The following is a 16179-nucleotide window of genomic DNA, read 5'->3' on the forward strand; positions in this document are numbered from 1 at the left end:
CCTTTCCAGTTTCCCTTTCCAGTTTCCCTTTCCAGTTTCCCTTTCCAATTCCAGTTTCCCTTTCCAATTCCAGTTTCCCTTTCCAATTCCAGTTTCCCTTTCCAGTTTCCCTTTCCCTTTCCAGTTTCCCTTTCCCTCTCCAGTTTCCCTTTCCCTCTCCAGTTTCCCTTTCCCTCTCCAGTTTCCCTTTCCAATTCCAGTTTCCCTTTCCAATTCCAGTTTCCCTTTCCAATTCCAGTTTCCCTTTCCAGTTTCCCTTTCCAGTTTCCCTTTCCAGTTTCCCTTTCCATTTCCAGTTTCCCTTTCCATTTTCTGCTCAGGCCCTCTGAGGTGCCTCTCACTGCTTTCCTTAATGAGGCAGCCCTTGAAAGCTGTGATATCATATCACTGCTCTGTTGCAGCAGCTGAGGATTAAGTATGTGCTGAATTTGGTTTTAATTGAGCTTGAATTGGATTTCTCTAAATCCTTAAAAGCCATATTTTAGCTCTGGCTCACTTTATGCAGGGGAAAAAAAAACCCCAAAGAGTATTTTCATGCACTGCAGTTTGTTCCTTGCCTGTTTTCTGTAGAGGCTGATGCTTGGAGTTTAAATAATGATAATAATAATCCTAATTTAGTGTTCACCTCCAGCCCTGTTTGAGAGTCTCAGTTCTTCCAGGGAAGGCCAAGGAGAACCAGTGGGCTTCATTCCCATCTTCCCAGTGAATCTTAAACAGAACAGGGTCAGATTATAGCAGAAAAATACTTAATCAGAGAGAAACTGTGTGGTTTGGGCTTTTTTTAAATAAGGTAATGGTGAAAAGCTACCTGAATAGCACATGCTGATTCTCCTGCTTGTGACCCAGGACTACTTTATAAATTGCATTTTGAATGACACTTTTCCAAGAACTTTAGGGCAGCTGAACTGAGTGAGAGTATTCTGAGGCCACAGCTGGAAAGAATAACACCAGAAAGTTCTTCAGATTCTTTGTATCTCTGATTGCATCGGGTTTTGCTTACATTGCAGCCTTCTCAAGAAGGGCTGCCTTTATTTTTGACCTGTCTAGCCTGAAATATCCCATCATAACTTAGTATTGATGAACTAACAAATATCTCTCCAATATTGAACCTGTAGTAAATCTGTCCTGGTGCTGATTGCACATCCCCAGTGTCACACACTGCTCACTGGGAGCCTCATTTACAATATATTTTTCTAATTCCTGGCACAGTTTTGCTGTATTTTGATTTCAGATTTTAATTTTTATTTTTTTTGACAGCTGGATCACGTGAGGCACAGGGAGGGCAGAGCCTGCCATTGATTTGTCTGAGCTGTGTCTCATCCGCAGACAAAAGCCAAATATTCTGAGTGCTGCATCTTGGAAAGCTTGTCAACAAATTGCTTTGTTTGCAGAGGGGTTGGTTTCTCTGAAGAATCTCCTATTTAGCTCGGTGCTGGATGAATTTAGAAGGGAACACCAGGACCAGCTGTGTTGTGGGTGCTGGAAAATCTGTTGCTTTTCCCCCCCTGCTAATGACCTTTGCTTCATTCAGAGTGTGAAATGGTTCATTCTCACTGCAATATAAATTTAAATAAGGTATTTTATGGAGAAATCTCCAGATGAGATGCAAATTGATGGCCTCAAAAGAGACATAAGACTGTAAATCATGAGGAGCAAAACTGGGCCTGTCTTCTCCTGGGAATAAAACCCCACCCAGGAGATGGTGCTTTTTCTCCTGTGTTTAGTTCAAAACTAAAAAGTCCTAGATATAACAACCACTTCTCCCCATTTTTTCCCCTTTGCATTTTGTTTTAACCTTTAGTTTATCCTCTTCCAACAGCTTTTGCTCTCCCAGTTCCTCATTCCCTCTCTCCAGCACATACAGGCATCTTAATTTGTGTGTCTGCTCCATGCCAGTCCTGGGATCTTGCACAGCGTGGGCTTCAGACCTGAAAAGAATGAAAACTATATAAAGAAACTAAATAATACAATATATAATAAGCTATGATAAATATAATAACAATAAACTACATAAATAAACTAAATAATGACAGCTGTTCACCTCTTGGGGCATTTGACATTCTTGGTGTCTTTGTCTTAACAGCAGGAACGGGTTGTGACTCTCATAATTTAAAACACTTTTTTATTTATTTCGATGTTAATTCATCTTGCTGCATAATTTAAAAAAAAACACTGTGAAGTCCCACTGGAGCTGGTTTTTGCTTTTTTTTCTTGTGTGGTTCTTAACCAGAACACCTTTCCTTTTTGCAGGTGTGTCACATAGTGCTGGGGCTCAGACCAGCCACCCCGGAGGAGGAGGGACAGATTATCAGGTGTGTGTTTTCCTCAGCACCTCCAGCGTTTCAGAATCAGCTTTTCTGATTTTTCCAAAGCACTGTGAGTCCCCTGTTTTCAGCTCACAATTCATGTTTCTCTGTGTGCAGAGGCTGGTTAGAAAGAGAGAGCAGGTATGGCCTCCAGCCAGGGCACAACTGGTTTCTCATTGCCATGCCCTGGTGGCACCAGTGGAAAGAATATGTCAAATATGTAAGTATAATTCTAATAATCCACGCTGAATAAGTGATATCTTATGGTTGGGAAGGTGTTGATGGAAATATATTGTGGAGCAAACAACTGCTTAGCAAATAATGCTTGAAATGAAGCAGCTCCTGTCTCTTGGTGGCAAATAATTGTTTCCCTCAATTCCTGCCTCTCAAAACAGGAGTAATTCCCTCAAGTCTTCTGATCCATTTGGTGATAATTTGGATTTGATAAAAATTTGCTTTGGTTGGGGCAAACACACACATTTTCTGGGCAAATCAGGAGGGAATTGCTGTAGTTTGATTTAGAGGGAATGTGAAAAGTAGCCCCAGTACCTGCTGGTGATCAAAGGAATCCTACTAAAACCTGGCAGTTACTGGTGCTCTTTAATACCCTCCAAAATGTTCAAGTTAAAGCATCACTGTGAATTTTACAGAAGGAAGAGTATTTACTGGAATTAAGTTAAATAAAATTTAACTGAGGTGGAGATAAATATCGTTTGCAGGTTAAACAAGTGAAATCAACTTCTCAAAAGAGTTTTATATCATTATAAGTAATCCTATGAGTATTTGATTTGTTTTATAAAAACAAATAACTGAAAGGACTCAGAAAGCTGCAGTGGGTGTGTTAACTAACCATGTAATGACAATTATTTTGTGCACAATGAATTGGACAAATGATGCCTTAAATGCCTGAAATAGCAGGTAATTTGATCCTTGTCCTGGTGTAAGTGCTCAGATGTGCCAAGGATTTCATCCCTAATCCTTTGCCTGGTGGCACAAGGCCATTAACTCAGAATTGCTGTGAAAATGCTGCAGGTTTGGGGAAGGAATGTGTTTTTTCTTCTCATTTAACCCTGTGAAATTCAGCAGGGACAGATCTTCAAATATTTATAGTCTGTAATTAGAGCTGTCGAAAATGGTTGGATTTTTGTGTATCTAGATAGAGAAAATCCTGGCATTTCCCAATTTTCACATTGTGCAGAAGGGTTTATTCCATTCATTGAACAGTTTTGGCTGTTCATTCCTGCAGAGTTTTCACTGGTAGGTGTGGCAAAAGTAAAATTCTTGATGTGCCAAGTGAATTTTGGTGCTTGTTCTCCTTGCCATGTCTTTGATAATGGCTTATAAGTCACTTTTCTGCCCATTTTAGGATGCAAAACCTGTTGTGATAGAGCCTTCATCTGTCCTGAGTGGAGGTAAGAATTCCCTCGTAGCTGCTCCAGCCAATCCCTCAGAACAGGGAGAAGACAAAGTGGGAGGTCTAAATTACTGCAGTGCCACAGAAGAAAAGTTTTCAGATAATATTTCTACTGCCTCAGAAGCCTCAGAGTCCAGCAGCAGCAGTAAGCACCTTATTTCCTTGGAGCTTTAAATGTACAACAGCTCTTGAAAAAAAAAACCTCCACCCTGCATGGAACCCCTCCAGCCAAAAACATAATTCACTTTGGATTGCAGGATCATCAGGATTTTTTAGTCTTGTTTAAACAGCAGTTTAGCTGCTATGAGTAGTTTCCAGAATTATTTTCAAGGTGTTTTTTGTCTTATCATTTGTTTTCTCAGTGGGTTGTCCTCCCTTTAAGTTGTTTAAGCTCATTCCTGGTTGGTTCTGTGCTCTGCCACGCAATGAGATGACCTGGAAATTGGATTTTGGAGTTTTGTGGTGGCTCAAACCACAACAACCTCACATACCAAAAAGAGGAAAAAAACCAACAAAAAAACACCATTAGAAAAAAGATAGTTGTAGTTTTTAAATTTGTGTGATTTAAATTTGAATGAGTTTGGGCAGATCCTAAAGCCACCTCTGTGAAAGAGGAGATTTTAGTGATGGGTTTCAATGAGGTCTTGTGGGAACTGGAGATAATTTTTTTTTTCTTGTGAGACAGCTAAATGTTGCATCTGGTATTTTAAAATCATAAATTCAATTTAAGTTAGATCAGTTGCTCTGATAATTTTGGGGAAAATAAAGGAAGGGCAGGAAGAGAAGAAAGTTTTAGTTTAAAGGTTCTTATTTTTTTTTAATTGAAATTTATATTTAGTGTTCTGCATGACCAAAGCAGGTTCTGTCAGAATAAAAACATTTACCTTTTCAAGGAAAAGTAAATAAGGCATTATTGCATATATATTCAGTTTTATATGTAAGATGTTCAGGAGTTTGATATTCAAACATCCAGGCAACAAGCAAATGCTCCACACATTTGCTCACACAAACCTCCTGTTTCAAGCCTGGAAGTGATATTTGGAGCTCATTTATCCACTCCTTTACCTTTTGTAATAATAAATAGGTATTAGATAATAATAGATAATACATTTATCCCTCTGTGATTGGGCAGAGTTGCATGTTTAACTGCAGTGTAAAGAACAGCCAACTTGAACAACCTTTTTTTTTTTTTTAAACAAAAAAAAGAGAGTGTAACTCATTCCTTTATATCCTGGGGAATCCTGAACTGAAATTCTCCTTTTGCCTGTGTTCTGCTGCAGACACCCTTCACCCTGGCAGCCCAGGCTCTGAGGTGTGCTTTGCCAGGCAGCACAACACTTCAGACAACAACAACCAGTGTTTCCTTGGGAGCAATGGGAATGCTCTGCTCCAGCTGAATCCTCAGAAACCAGGAGCCATTGATAACCAGCCCCTGGTGACCCAGGAACCAGTGAAGGTGAGTGTGAAGGGAGAAAAACTGTATTTTAGTTACTGATATCACAGCTTTTTGTGTGCTGAGCTTTGTCAGCTGGTGTCTTAATTCCAAATTAACCCTGCTTTGTCACAAAACAAAATTTGGCTTTCTTTACTCTTATTTTAAGAGGGGAAAAAATCATGTTCTACTTCTAAGACTACTAAGAAACGTTCAAAATGTCCTTACACTGGGAAAGGTGTTTATGGCAACACAGCTTGCAGCATTAAATGTAAAATACTTTGATAATTAAACACTCTGTTATTTTCCATCTGAGGATGAGTTTATTGCTGTCCATAACAACAGAAAATCATTAACTAAATAGTAAAACTAGCAGGTTTTGCAACGTTGATGCAGGTAAAAGGTGAAACACAGCCCAGCACCATCAGTGATGAGCAGGGATTGGATTCCTCCATCCAAAGTTGTTGGAGGAGGTGACACGAGAGAGAAACACATTATGAATTTTATTCTGGACAGGCTTTTAGAGAAATAGTAAATCAGGAAACTTCCATGTTAGTAGTTACATTTAAATGCCATCTTTCAGCTTGAAAAGCAGTTGCTAATTGCTACTTAGGAGGTTTTTTTAATAATTAAAGAGTGTTCTGTGTTCATGAACTAAAATCATTGTGGCTGTAAACTGATTTTTCCATTTGAGATGTGACAAAACCCCTCTTTTTTTTCTTTTTTTTTGCAAGGCTGCCTCACTAACAATGGAGGGGGGGAGGTTGAAGAGATCTCCACAGCTGGTGGAAGGAAAGGACTATGTGATGGTACCAGAACCAGTTTGGAGAGCACTTTACCACTGGTATGGAGCAAATCTGTCCTTGCCCAGGCCGGTAAGTTGGGATTTTAGACACTTCACTTGCCATAACCACTGAGATAACACAAACCACCTCATTTATCCAACCCCCTGCCAGGGGCACCTGTTCCAGTCACCTCCCACCCATCCTAAATGGAGAGTCTGGAAGAGCAAGCTGGGAAAAATCAGTCTCTAAAATGGACATGGATAGAAAATTGTGGATATTTAGGTTTGCAGCACAGTCCCCAGGAGATGCTGCAGCAGGGCAGGGGTGCTGCTCAACTGGTGCTGATTGCTAAAGCAGGCAGAAGGAAACCTGAGATCAGTTTGAAAGGCTTGGCATCAAAACACTCGTCTTGAGGAGCTGAGAGAAATTTTCAGCTGGTCTGCAAATCCTGTGAAATGAAAACTGGGCCACCTGCAGCTCTGCAAACCCTCCTCTTCTCCCTGACAATTCCATGAAGTGGGGGAAGGCAACAATTGCTCCTTCAGATTCGATGTCATAGAAACACAATGAGCAAAAAAACTTGGTGAAGAGCTAAAAAGCAGCTGGCAGGAGGGGAGCCTGAGGAACGGGCAGAGCCTGTGCTCTGGCACAAGGGATGCTCAGAGAACACTTCAGAGCTGCAGTTTGTTCACCTACAAGTGGTGTAAACTCAGATTTCTGTGGAGTACCTTCATTCCAGAGGCTGCTTGGTTTGTTTTGTGTCAGGCAGTCTCTTGTAGGAGCTACACTTCAAAACCCAGCAAAGGGATTTTTTGATGGTGGCAGCAGAGAGGAGGTGGTTGGTGTCACAAAAACATCCAGTGTCACAGATGGGAGGGAATCAGCTGGATGATTGTTGACAATCCTCTCTCTTGGCTCCAGCACTGACAATTATTTTACAGTGAAAAATCACTGGCTTGTGTTACCTCCTCCCACACGTTCTCCATGGAAACAAACACCTTTCATGATCCAGAAAAGGCCACATCACTTTATACACAAACTAACGTGCTTTCTTCTCAGAAAATGTCATCACTGTTGTTTCTGTTGTAGCTGGAGTTTAGTTCTGTGGCACTTCAGTGGGTTACATTGCTTCTCACAGATGAAGTGGGGGTTTTTTCTGCTTCACACGGTCACAAAAACAGTGAACATTCCTTCCATTTGTGGATGTCTGTGTTTGGGTACATCTAGGTAGCAAAACCTCGGTAGAAATGGTGACTGAAAAGCTGCAAAAAACATGTCTTGGGGTGATTCCAGCTCTTTCTGTCAACATATCAGAATGTAACAAAAGCAAGTTTTAGTCTGTTCTTACAACGTGAAGGTTTTAATTCATTCCCGTAGTTCAAAAAGTGCAAACCAAATGTCTCATGCAGCACATGTCAGTTTGTTCAGCAGCTGTGAAACTTTCTTATTGAAGTACACACTGAGTGGAATTAATGAGCTTCATTGTAGATTCACAGATATTTCAGGAATTATAAAAATGTTCTTTCCGTGGTGTGGTGCAGACAGCTCTGCTCCACTAACTAAGGGGTTTGCTCTTGACAACCTGCAGCTAATAAGCTCCAAAAAGTGCTTAGCAATCAGTAAACTGTCATTCCTGGGGATATTTGGCCACATAAGGAGTTCAGAAGATTTCTCACCTCCCAGTAGAACAGTTGATTTTTTCCTAACCGCTGCTTCCCGTTCCCATTGGGACACGGGGTCTCTCTGTGCTGGTTTAAAGGTAAAACAGCAGGGGAAATGAACCCAGCTCCAAAGAGACATTATAATTCAGAATAACAATTTAATAAAATAATACAATAAGTACAATTATACCGACAAACAATTGGTTTTAACCCACAAAACCCAAATGTATAACCCAGCACCCTGGAGCAGGAACAGAGTGGTGTTCATTGGACCCCCTGAGTCCAAAGTGAAAGGAGAGGGGAAAACCTGTTGGTGAGAGTGGTGGTTGCAGTCTGGTTGAGAGTGGTGGTCTCAGTCTGGTTGAGAGTGGTGGTCTCAGTCTGGGCAAGAGTGGTGGTCTCAGTCTGGGCAAGAGTGGTGGTCTCAGTCTGGTCAAGAGTGGTGGTCTCAGTCTTCCTCTGGATCCCACGAGTGGTTAAAAAAGTCCCAAGACCCCAAGATTATCTATCCTCCAGTTCAGGCAGGAATGCCCAGTCCCTCCCTCAGGGGTTCCACAGTGGATGTGAGGACAGGAGCATCCTCCTGTCTCACAGGCCTCTGAACACCCAGTTTACAGCCTGAGGGGTCAGGGGTGTTCTGGGCAGAGGGTGTAAATGGTCTATTGAGAACATTTCCTGGGAAATGGCCTGGAAGGCTCTAGAATGCACAGTTTTGGGTTACACCCATGCAGTGATGAACTGGTCCCAGCTGTTCTAACCAGGGCACTCTCCCGTGTGTTTTGGATGTGTTTAGGTGATCAAGAACAGCAAGACCAACGTGGCAGAGCTGGAGCTGTTCCCGCGGTACCTGCTGTTCCTGCGGCAGCAGCCGGCCACGCGCACCCAGCAGTCCAACATCTGGGTCAATATGGGTATGATGAGCCTCAGAATGTTCCCTCAGCACTTACCCAGAGGTAACTTAAGAATGCAGCAAGAATTGTGCAGTTTCTGAGCCAGCCCCCAGGCTGTAGGAGCTTCCTGGCACTGTGCTTGTGCTCCAGCTAATCACCTCTCCGGCACGGTGATGAGCCAAAGGCTTCCTCCTGCCCTCTCCTGAAGGAACAGGCACGGGCAGCGTTGGCAGGGAAGTTGATTTGCATGGTTTTTACTGTAAGTTGAGAGGGAGAAATGAGCACTGCAGGAACTGAGTTGATAGAGGGCAGAGCTGGTCGTTCCTGTTGGGGTTTTTGTAGCCGTGGAATAGTTGCCTCTGCACCGGGCTGGGGGGGTGTGTGTCTCACAGAACAGTGGCACAATAAATGAAATGAATGTTCACTCAGCTGGTTCTGAGCTGCTTGGGCAGCTGGGCTTTGGTGCCCAAAATTATTTAATGCTCTTTAGAAAGCTGTTCAATTAATGGAATATGAAGATTATTATTTGTCGCGGTTCAGAAAGACAATTCAATGGGAGGGTGTAAACATCCAGCTAAAATCTGTTTGTCATAACTGTGGTGGTGATGCTCACCACAGGACTGAACAAGAACCATGTTTAGATTGTGATTTAGATTTCAGGTGGGAAGTGCTGCAGGATTTGTCCCCAGTTCCCAGTCCATGGGGACAGATGTCCAGAAATGGGCTCACCTTGAAAATTCAGCCCTTTAGCCTTGCTAGTGTTTAAAAACCTCCTGCAGCTGCTCCATTTCTCCCTGCTTTTTTATGGAATCTAAAGCTCAGGTGTAGCCAGCAGCTGCCTGTGTGCTCGAGTTCCACCACAGAAACTGCCTGCTCCCAAATTCACCTTTCCCACCTGACCTAATCCCATGGAAACTGCTTCCTCTGGACGTCCTCAAATGCCCAAATTTCAAATAAAGAATCTCTGCCAAATTTGATCTCGATTTGGAATCATTTTGCACTGCACTAATTCAATCATCCAATCAGTTATTAATCTCGTTGAGTTCTCAAATATGCTTTCTTGCTGTAATCTTACAACTAATCCTCTGATCCCTAATCTCAGAAAATGCTGGTTTGTTTTCTTTGATAAAAAAATGAGTACTTTGCTTGGTATACTGAAGCAAGACTGATGCTTTGCTGACTTCTGATTACAGTATAGTTTCCTCTCTTGTCCAATTGCATGGAATAATATAATGTTGAATCTTTTCACGTGGTGCTGTTCATTTTATTTTAATCTTTTTACAGCCAGAGTAGAATGATGTCACTCCTCAGGTCACTTAAGCACTGCAGTTGCCAGTTTGGGCTTGGCTGGATAATCAAAGCTTTTCATGAGTGTGTTACAGACCTGTCTCTGTGGAGAACCTCCAAAGTTTAAACTAAAACAGCTCAAAAAAAAAATTAAACCTCAAGTTGGTCTCATCCCTTGTGCAAATGTTTTATTTAAAGATGAGTTCACGTTATAAATAGCAACAATCTTGACTGATGATGGAATTAATTTGTGTTGCAAACATGAGATTGTTGGAAGATTTTGGTGAAAATCCTGGGTGCCATCACAGGATGTGTTTTGAGGAATTCAGTCATTAGGAATACTTTTGATGTGAACTCCAGGCTGATTCCATCTGCACAGATCAGCCTTTATCTCCAGAGGAGCTGAAGCAAAGTTATGTTGCTCCCAAGAATAGTCAGACCAACTTTTGTGACCTTATTTTTACTGTGTTCTCTCAGAAACAAAATCCTCAGGAAAATTTGAAGCCCTTTACTTTGAAATTCTACCTTTGCCTCTGATTCTGTGTCTTTAAGAGACAAAAAGAGCAGTAAAACTTCTTTGAAATGATTTGTTTCCTGTGAGACTCTCAGGGGAGCCATTTTCTAATAGGTTTTGGTACGAAGGCAGATAATTTATCTCCTTTGTGATAGCGAGTTTTTTGTCCCAAAGGGTCAGGAACAACTGGTTTTCCAGTTTATTTTATCCATAAATACAAGCAGTAGAATTGTCTGGTGTTTTTGGCAGAGGCCTGATGGTAAATGCAGTGTGTGAGTTGTTACTGCTCTGATTGCTCTTGGTCTGGGGGTCACGACAGGGGATGGATTATCTTCTCCCTTTCTCTCCTGATTGTGAATCCAGGGAATGTCCCTTCTCCAAATGCTCCTCTAAAAAGGGTCTTGGCTTACACTGGCTGCTTCAGTCGGATGCAAACCATCAAAGAGATCCATGAATATCTGTCCCAGAGGCTGCGGATCAAGGAGGAGGACATGAGGCTCTGGCTGTACAACAGTGAGGTAATGGGGGCCCTTCTCCTTCCTCTCCTTCTTTTCAGCTATTAAACACCTTATTCCTTTGTAGAAACCATTAAATACACCTGCACAGAAAAATTATAGTGGCCATAAGTTTAACTGCTCAGGTTGGAAAACTCTTGCTCCTCGTTTTCCAGAGGTTTTTTGTGCACTCCACTGTTTAATTTCATTGCTTTGAGAGTGTTTTACATCCAGAAGTAATAACTACATGAAGGTGTTTTTTTTTTTTCCTCCTGCAGAACTATCTCACCTTGCTGGATGATGAAGATCACAGACTGGAATATCTTAAAATCCAGGATGAGCAGCATTTAGTAATAGAAGGTATAAAAAGGGAACCATTAGTTCATGCACTAGAAATAGAGGATTACAGAGGGAGGTGGTGGTAGAACCAGCTTAGGCAAGTTTACATTGTTTTCTCACAATTTATCTTGAAACAGATGTAATTTGTCCTTGTTTTGAAATGCACTTGAATCCCTTGTTGGCTCATAACAACAAAAATATTAGTGATCACTCATGGAGTGAACAGATCCCTTCAGATCTGGGGGGATCCTTGTTAATTATTAGAATAAGCACTGAAAAATTTGCTGTCCAACAGGAAAGCAAACAAAGGCTGCTTTCTAAAGATGTTCTGGTGTGGCTGGAGTGATGCCAGTGTTAGAATGAGTCCCAGGAATGATTGGAAACATGCAGATGAAAACTAGCAAAAATAATAACTAAAAACAAGCAGATTTCCAGTCTCAGATTTTAGAGAATTTTAATTAAACCTCTTCAGCTGTGTATAAGCTCTGTGGATTAAGTAAAATTTTTTTAAAAACCCCTCTTTATATCTGTTTCCAGTTCGGAACAAGGACATGAGCTGGCCAGAGGAGATGTCTTTTATAGCAAACAGCAGTAAAATAGACAGACATAAAGGTGAGTGTTTCAGCAGAGTGACTGAATCATGATGGGAAGAAAAGTCCAAGAATGTTTTATATTGAAACAATTGTTTTTAATCTAAGTGCTCTTAGATTAGAGAGGTCTTGTGTGCCTGTGCTGCTTTGTTTGGTCTTTATATTAACTGAAATGCTGGAAATGTGAGTGGGTTGAGAGTGTAGACAGATAAATCTGTAGGTGTTTAGATACAGAAGTAGTGAAGGATACCTAGCAAATTTTGCATTTTGTGCTTATTATCTCAGACCTTTTTAAGGTAAGGAATTAATTTTAACAAATGAATGCAGAATTTTCAGTACCATAATTAGAGAATAGTTTGTCTGGATTGTGCTGGTGTCTGTGGTGGGTCAGGTCCAACCAGACACCTCAATTTCTGTTCAGCAGAGTCGAGGGCAGGTATTTTGAACATCTCTTGCATCTGTGCTGCTGTAATTGGGAGCAGGTTAAATGAAATCGGTTACAGTGAAAAGGTCACATCTTTACTGATAACAGCATTCTGAATTTCCACATCTGCACAGTTGATCTAATGATGGGTTTTTTTCCTCAGTTCCTACTGAAAAGGGTGCTACAGGGCTGAGCAATCTGGGCAACACGTGTTTCATGAACTCCAGCATCCAGTGTGTCAGCAATACACAGCCCCTCACTCGCTACTTCATCTCAGGAAGGCATCTCTATGAACTGAACAGGTAATTAATTATCTGTGGGAGACCGTTGGCATTTGAGATCCTGGAACATTTATTCAGCCTGTTCTGAAAGCTGAAACTCAGTTTAAAGAAATCTTTTCGATTCAGTGTTATCAGCTCCACAGCAAATACTGATTAGATAACGTGAAAATATAACCTCTGGTTTCTGGGAGCAGGAAACCTTTCTACTTCCTTGTTTGTCTGCAGGCTTGAACTGGGTTTCAGTTTTGATATGGTGTTAATTACTTTGTAATTTCCAGGACAAATCCCATAGGAATGAAAGGACACATGGCCAAGTGCTATGGGGACCTGGTGCAGGAGCTGTGGAGTGGGACTCAGAAGAACATTGCACCCCTAAAGCTGAGGGTGAGTCTGTGCTGGGAGTGATGGGAGAAAACAAGAATTCCTTCCAATAAATATTTCAGTGGATTTTTCCTCATGTTACCTGTATTATAATGGTTTGGAGACTCAAATGGTGTCTCCCCTAGAGAAAGGAAAGGAAAACTGGATGTGTTGGGAGTTGGCTCTGAAGCCAGTGATATCCTGGGCAGTCAGACATCCCCTTTGCCACTCCAGACTCATCATGGAATTGCCTTTCTTGCCTGTAAAGGGTGCAGGGAAGGTGTTCAGGAAGGGGCAGTGCCAGGGGCAAATGCCCTGGAAGAGGCCAGTGTTCATCAGTCCTGGTGCTCAGGAATTCTGTGGAATATGTGGCTCACGGGCTGTGAGGCCAAAGGAATGACCTGGTGTGACTCAGAGGTTGTGGGATAAAATAATGCCTTTCATAACCCTTTCTAGGGACAAAAGATGATGCATTTGCCTGTAAATGAGCTTTTGTTCTGAAAGCAAAGGGGTTCCCTTTAGCTCTTGGCAATGGAATTTGTGCCTTTGACAGCACGTGTCTCGTCTCCAATATTGTGATTTATTTGTTACAATTTACGATGTTAAATTACTTTGTCATCTATTTCCAGTGGACAATAGCAAAATATGCTCCAAGATTTAATGGCTTCCAACAGCAAGACTCCCAGGAGCTTCTGGCTTTCCTCCTGGATGGGCTCCATGAGGATTTGAACAGAGTTCATGACAAGCCATACGTTGAACTGAAGGACAGTGATGGGCGACCAGACTGGGAAGTAGCAGCAGAGGTAGAGCTTCAAATTGTTTGTGTGCTGGGTTTTTTGTCCTTATGGCACTAAAACATTTCAAGGTGCCTGATGATCCTCTCAGAAACACTTTAAATTATGTCATACCTTGATACTTCTGTTAGTTGAGAGCTTTACTTACATTGAAACTCAATAGTTCCTATTTATTAGAAGTTACTGCACAACTTCTGTGGAAATGATTTGACTCCCATAGGCCTGTGTAACTTTGGAGATCAAAGGAATAGTCTTCAGTTTCTAACTTCTATTATTTTTTTTGTGCTTGGTTTTAGGCCTGGGAAAACCATCTGAGAAGAAACAGATCCATTGTTGTGGATTTATTTCACGGGCAGTTGAAGTCACAAGTGAAATGTAAAACTTGTGGCCATATAAGTGTTAGGTTTGACCCTTTTAATTTTTTATCCTTGCCTTTGCCAATGGACAGCTACATGCACCTAGAAATTACAGGTGAGTGGGGGTGTTTAACTCCTTCTAAGCTGTCATTGCTAAAATCAAAATTGTACATGTAGAACAGCTATAAAACATCACATTTTCTTGTGTTGGTACTTATTATAGTCACTTTAATATAACAAGAGTTCAAGAATTTTCATTGCAGTACAGTTAAACTGAGATAAAACCTTTAAAAACAGAACACAGATGGCCCATAGAAATATGTAAAATGGAGATTTTGAGAAGTTTGCTTCTGTCCACTGTGCTTTGGAGATTGTCCTAAATCTACCTGAAGCAAAAACGAGGGCTGGGGGAAAATGCAATATGGGTCATGAACTGTGCAATGAAGGACCCCTGTATCTCTGGAAAAGAGGCAAAAGAAAAGATCATGAAAAAGTGAACCAAATTTTGAAACCATTTTCTACTGCCTGTGCAAAAAGACATCATCTCATGTTTGCCTGCAGACCTTGGAAGTTGACTGGGAAAATAAAATAAATCATATCTTCAAGTGGGGGAAAAAATAAATTCCCATCAGTAGGGAGCTGTGATGTGTTATTCTCATTAAAACTTCCCTGGTTTGCTGACCAATGTGTTTCTTTTCCCCTTTAAAGTAATTAAATTAGATGGTACCACTCCTGTTCGATATGGCCTGAGATTGAACATGGATGAAAAGTACACAGGGTTGAAAAAACAGTTAAGTGAACTCTGTGGCCTCAAACCAGAGCAGATCCTACTTGCAGAGGTGCACAGCTCCAATATAAAGGTGAGAAGAAAAAAGATGAACCATTTTTTGTTGCTTCTCTCTTTTTGACATTGTTTTGTGTACAAGAACTCTGAAAGAATTGAACTGAAAGTATGATTAAAGAGTCAGCTTGGCTGTATCTCTACATGAACTCTTATTTCATTCTTAAACAGTAATTTGGCTTGCTGTAAATAAATTAAAATGGATTGCTAATGATATTTTTAGGAGAAAAGCATAGAATCATCTCGAGGTGATAAATCTCAAGTTAGAAGTGAGGAATTCAAACACAGTCGAGGTGGTGGGGGCATAAGTAATGACTGGCTTAGTTCTGTATATGGATACCTGTAGATGTATTTTGCTGTCACTGCTTGAAATGAAACTTGAAATGTTCTCAGTGTGTTTAGAGAACCATCAATTCCTCTCAGGTTTTGCTGCAGAGGGGTGGGTTCCTTTATCCTTCTCGAAAGAGGTAAGAAATCAGATGAGAAGGAGAGAGAGGAGCTGCTAGATACACTATTGCAAAAGAACAGAGCATGTTTGGATCAGATAAAAGATTGAAATGCCTGACTGACTTTCCCTTCTTCATTGAAGAACTTCCCTCAGGACAACCAGAAGGTGAGGCTGTCGGTGAGCGGGTTCTTGTGTGCGTTTGAGATCCCCATCCCAGGATCCCCCACGTCAGCATCCAGCCCTGTGCAGACAGGTAAGAGAAAACATGGATTTTCCTGTTTATTTAAACTGCACATTGCCCTGGTGTTGAGAACTTCAGGAGAGAGCTTTGCTTCTTGTCATAAGTGAGGAATAAAAGGGCAAGAGCTGCGAGCGGGTGATCCACCGTGATCCCACACGGAACGAGAGGATAAAGATCCTGGGATCAGCTCTGGTTGCTGTGGGTAACTGAGAATTGAATTGTCTCCCTGCAGACATCTCCACTGGGCCCTCAGCTAACGGAACCCCCACCATCCTGATGAACGGGGACCTTCCCAAGCCCCTCATTCCCAACGGGATGCCAAACACTGTCGTGCCATGTGGGACCGAGCGGAACCCGCCCGGCTGGGCCCTCAACGGCCACGTGCCCTCGCTGTGTGACAGCCCCTGCACAGGGTACATCATTGCAGTGCACAGGAAAATGGTCAGTGGGTCATGGGCTGTTTGGGAAAGAAAATACAAAAAACCAAGATTTTTTTAGTGTCCATGTGATAATTAATCTTTATTTCCTAAGAGGAGGGAATGTGCCCTCGCTGCGTGACAGCCCCTGCACAGGGTACATCATTGCAGTCCACAGGAAAATGGTCAATGGGCTATGGAGTGTTTGGGGGACACACTGGGAAAGAAACTGTCGAAAAAACAAGACTTTTTTAATGTCCCTGTGATAATTAATCTTAATTTCCTAAGAGGAGGGAACGTGCCCTC

At 41.7% G+C, this 16179-nt stretch overlaps 1 protein-coding gene across 4 annotated transcripts in view; it reads left to right on the forward strand.

Annotated features, from left to right (window-relative positions):
* Positions 1-16179, forward strand: part of USP32 (ubiquitin specific peptidase 32) — a 68356-nt gene that overhangs the window by 44236 nt on the left and 7941 nt on the right. For 2 of the 4 annotated variants that reach the window (XM_027698821.1, XM_027698822.1), the window contains exons 11-26: positions 2251-2312; positions 2424-2526; positions 3673-3865; positions 5001-5176; positions 5887-6027; positions 8392-8551; positions 10653-10807; positions 11062-11143; positions 11660-11734; positions 12300-12438; positions 12696-12801; positions 13407-13580; positions 13868-14042; positions 14636-14787; positions 15358-15469; positions 15690-15898. In XM_027698821.1, coding sequence (XP_027554622.1) covers positions 2251-2312; positions 2424-2526; positions 3673-3865; positions 5001-5176; positions 5887-6027; positions 8392-8551; positions 10653-10807; positions 11062-11143; positions 11660-11734; positions 12300-12438; positions 12696-12801; positions 13407-13580; positions 13868-14042; positions 14636-14787; positions 15358-15469; positions 15690-15898 — 2214 coding nt within the window. The remainder of the gene's footprint in view (positions 1-2250; positions 2313-2423; positions 2527-3672; positions 3866-5000; positions 5177-5886; positions 6028-8391; positions 8552-10652; positions 10808-11061; positions 11144-11659; positions 11735-12299; positions 12439-12695; positions 12802-13406; positions 13581-13867; positions 14043-14635; positions 14788-15357; positions 15470-15689; positions 15899-16179) is intronic. The other 2 variants (XM_027698824.1, XM_027698825.1) reach the window with 2 other exon arrangements.

Source organism: Neopelma chrysocephalum, unplaced genomic scaffold (assembly GCF_003984885.1).
Source record: "Neopelma chrysocephalum unplaced genomic scaffold, ASM398488v2 Primary Assembly neopelma1_132, whole genome shotgun sequence".
NCBI classification, from domain to species: Eukaryota; Metazoa; Chordata; class Aves; order Passeriformes; family Pipridae; genus Neopelma; species Neopelma chrysocephalum.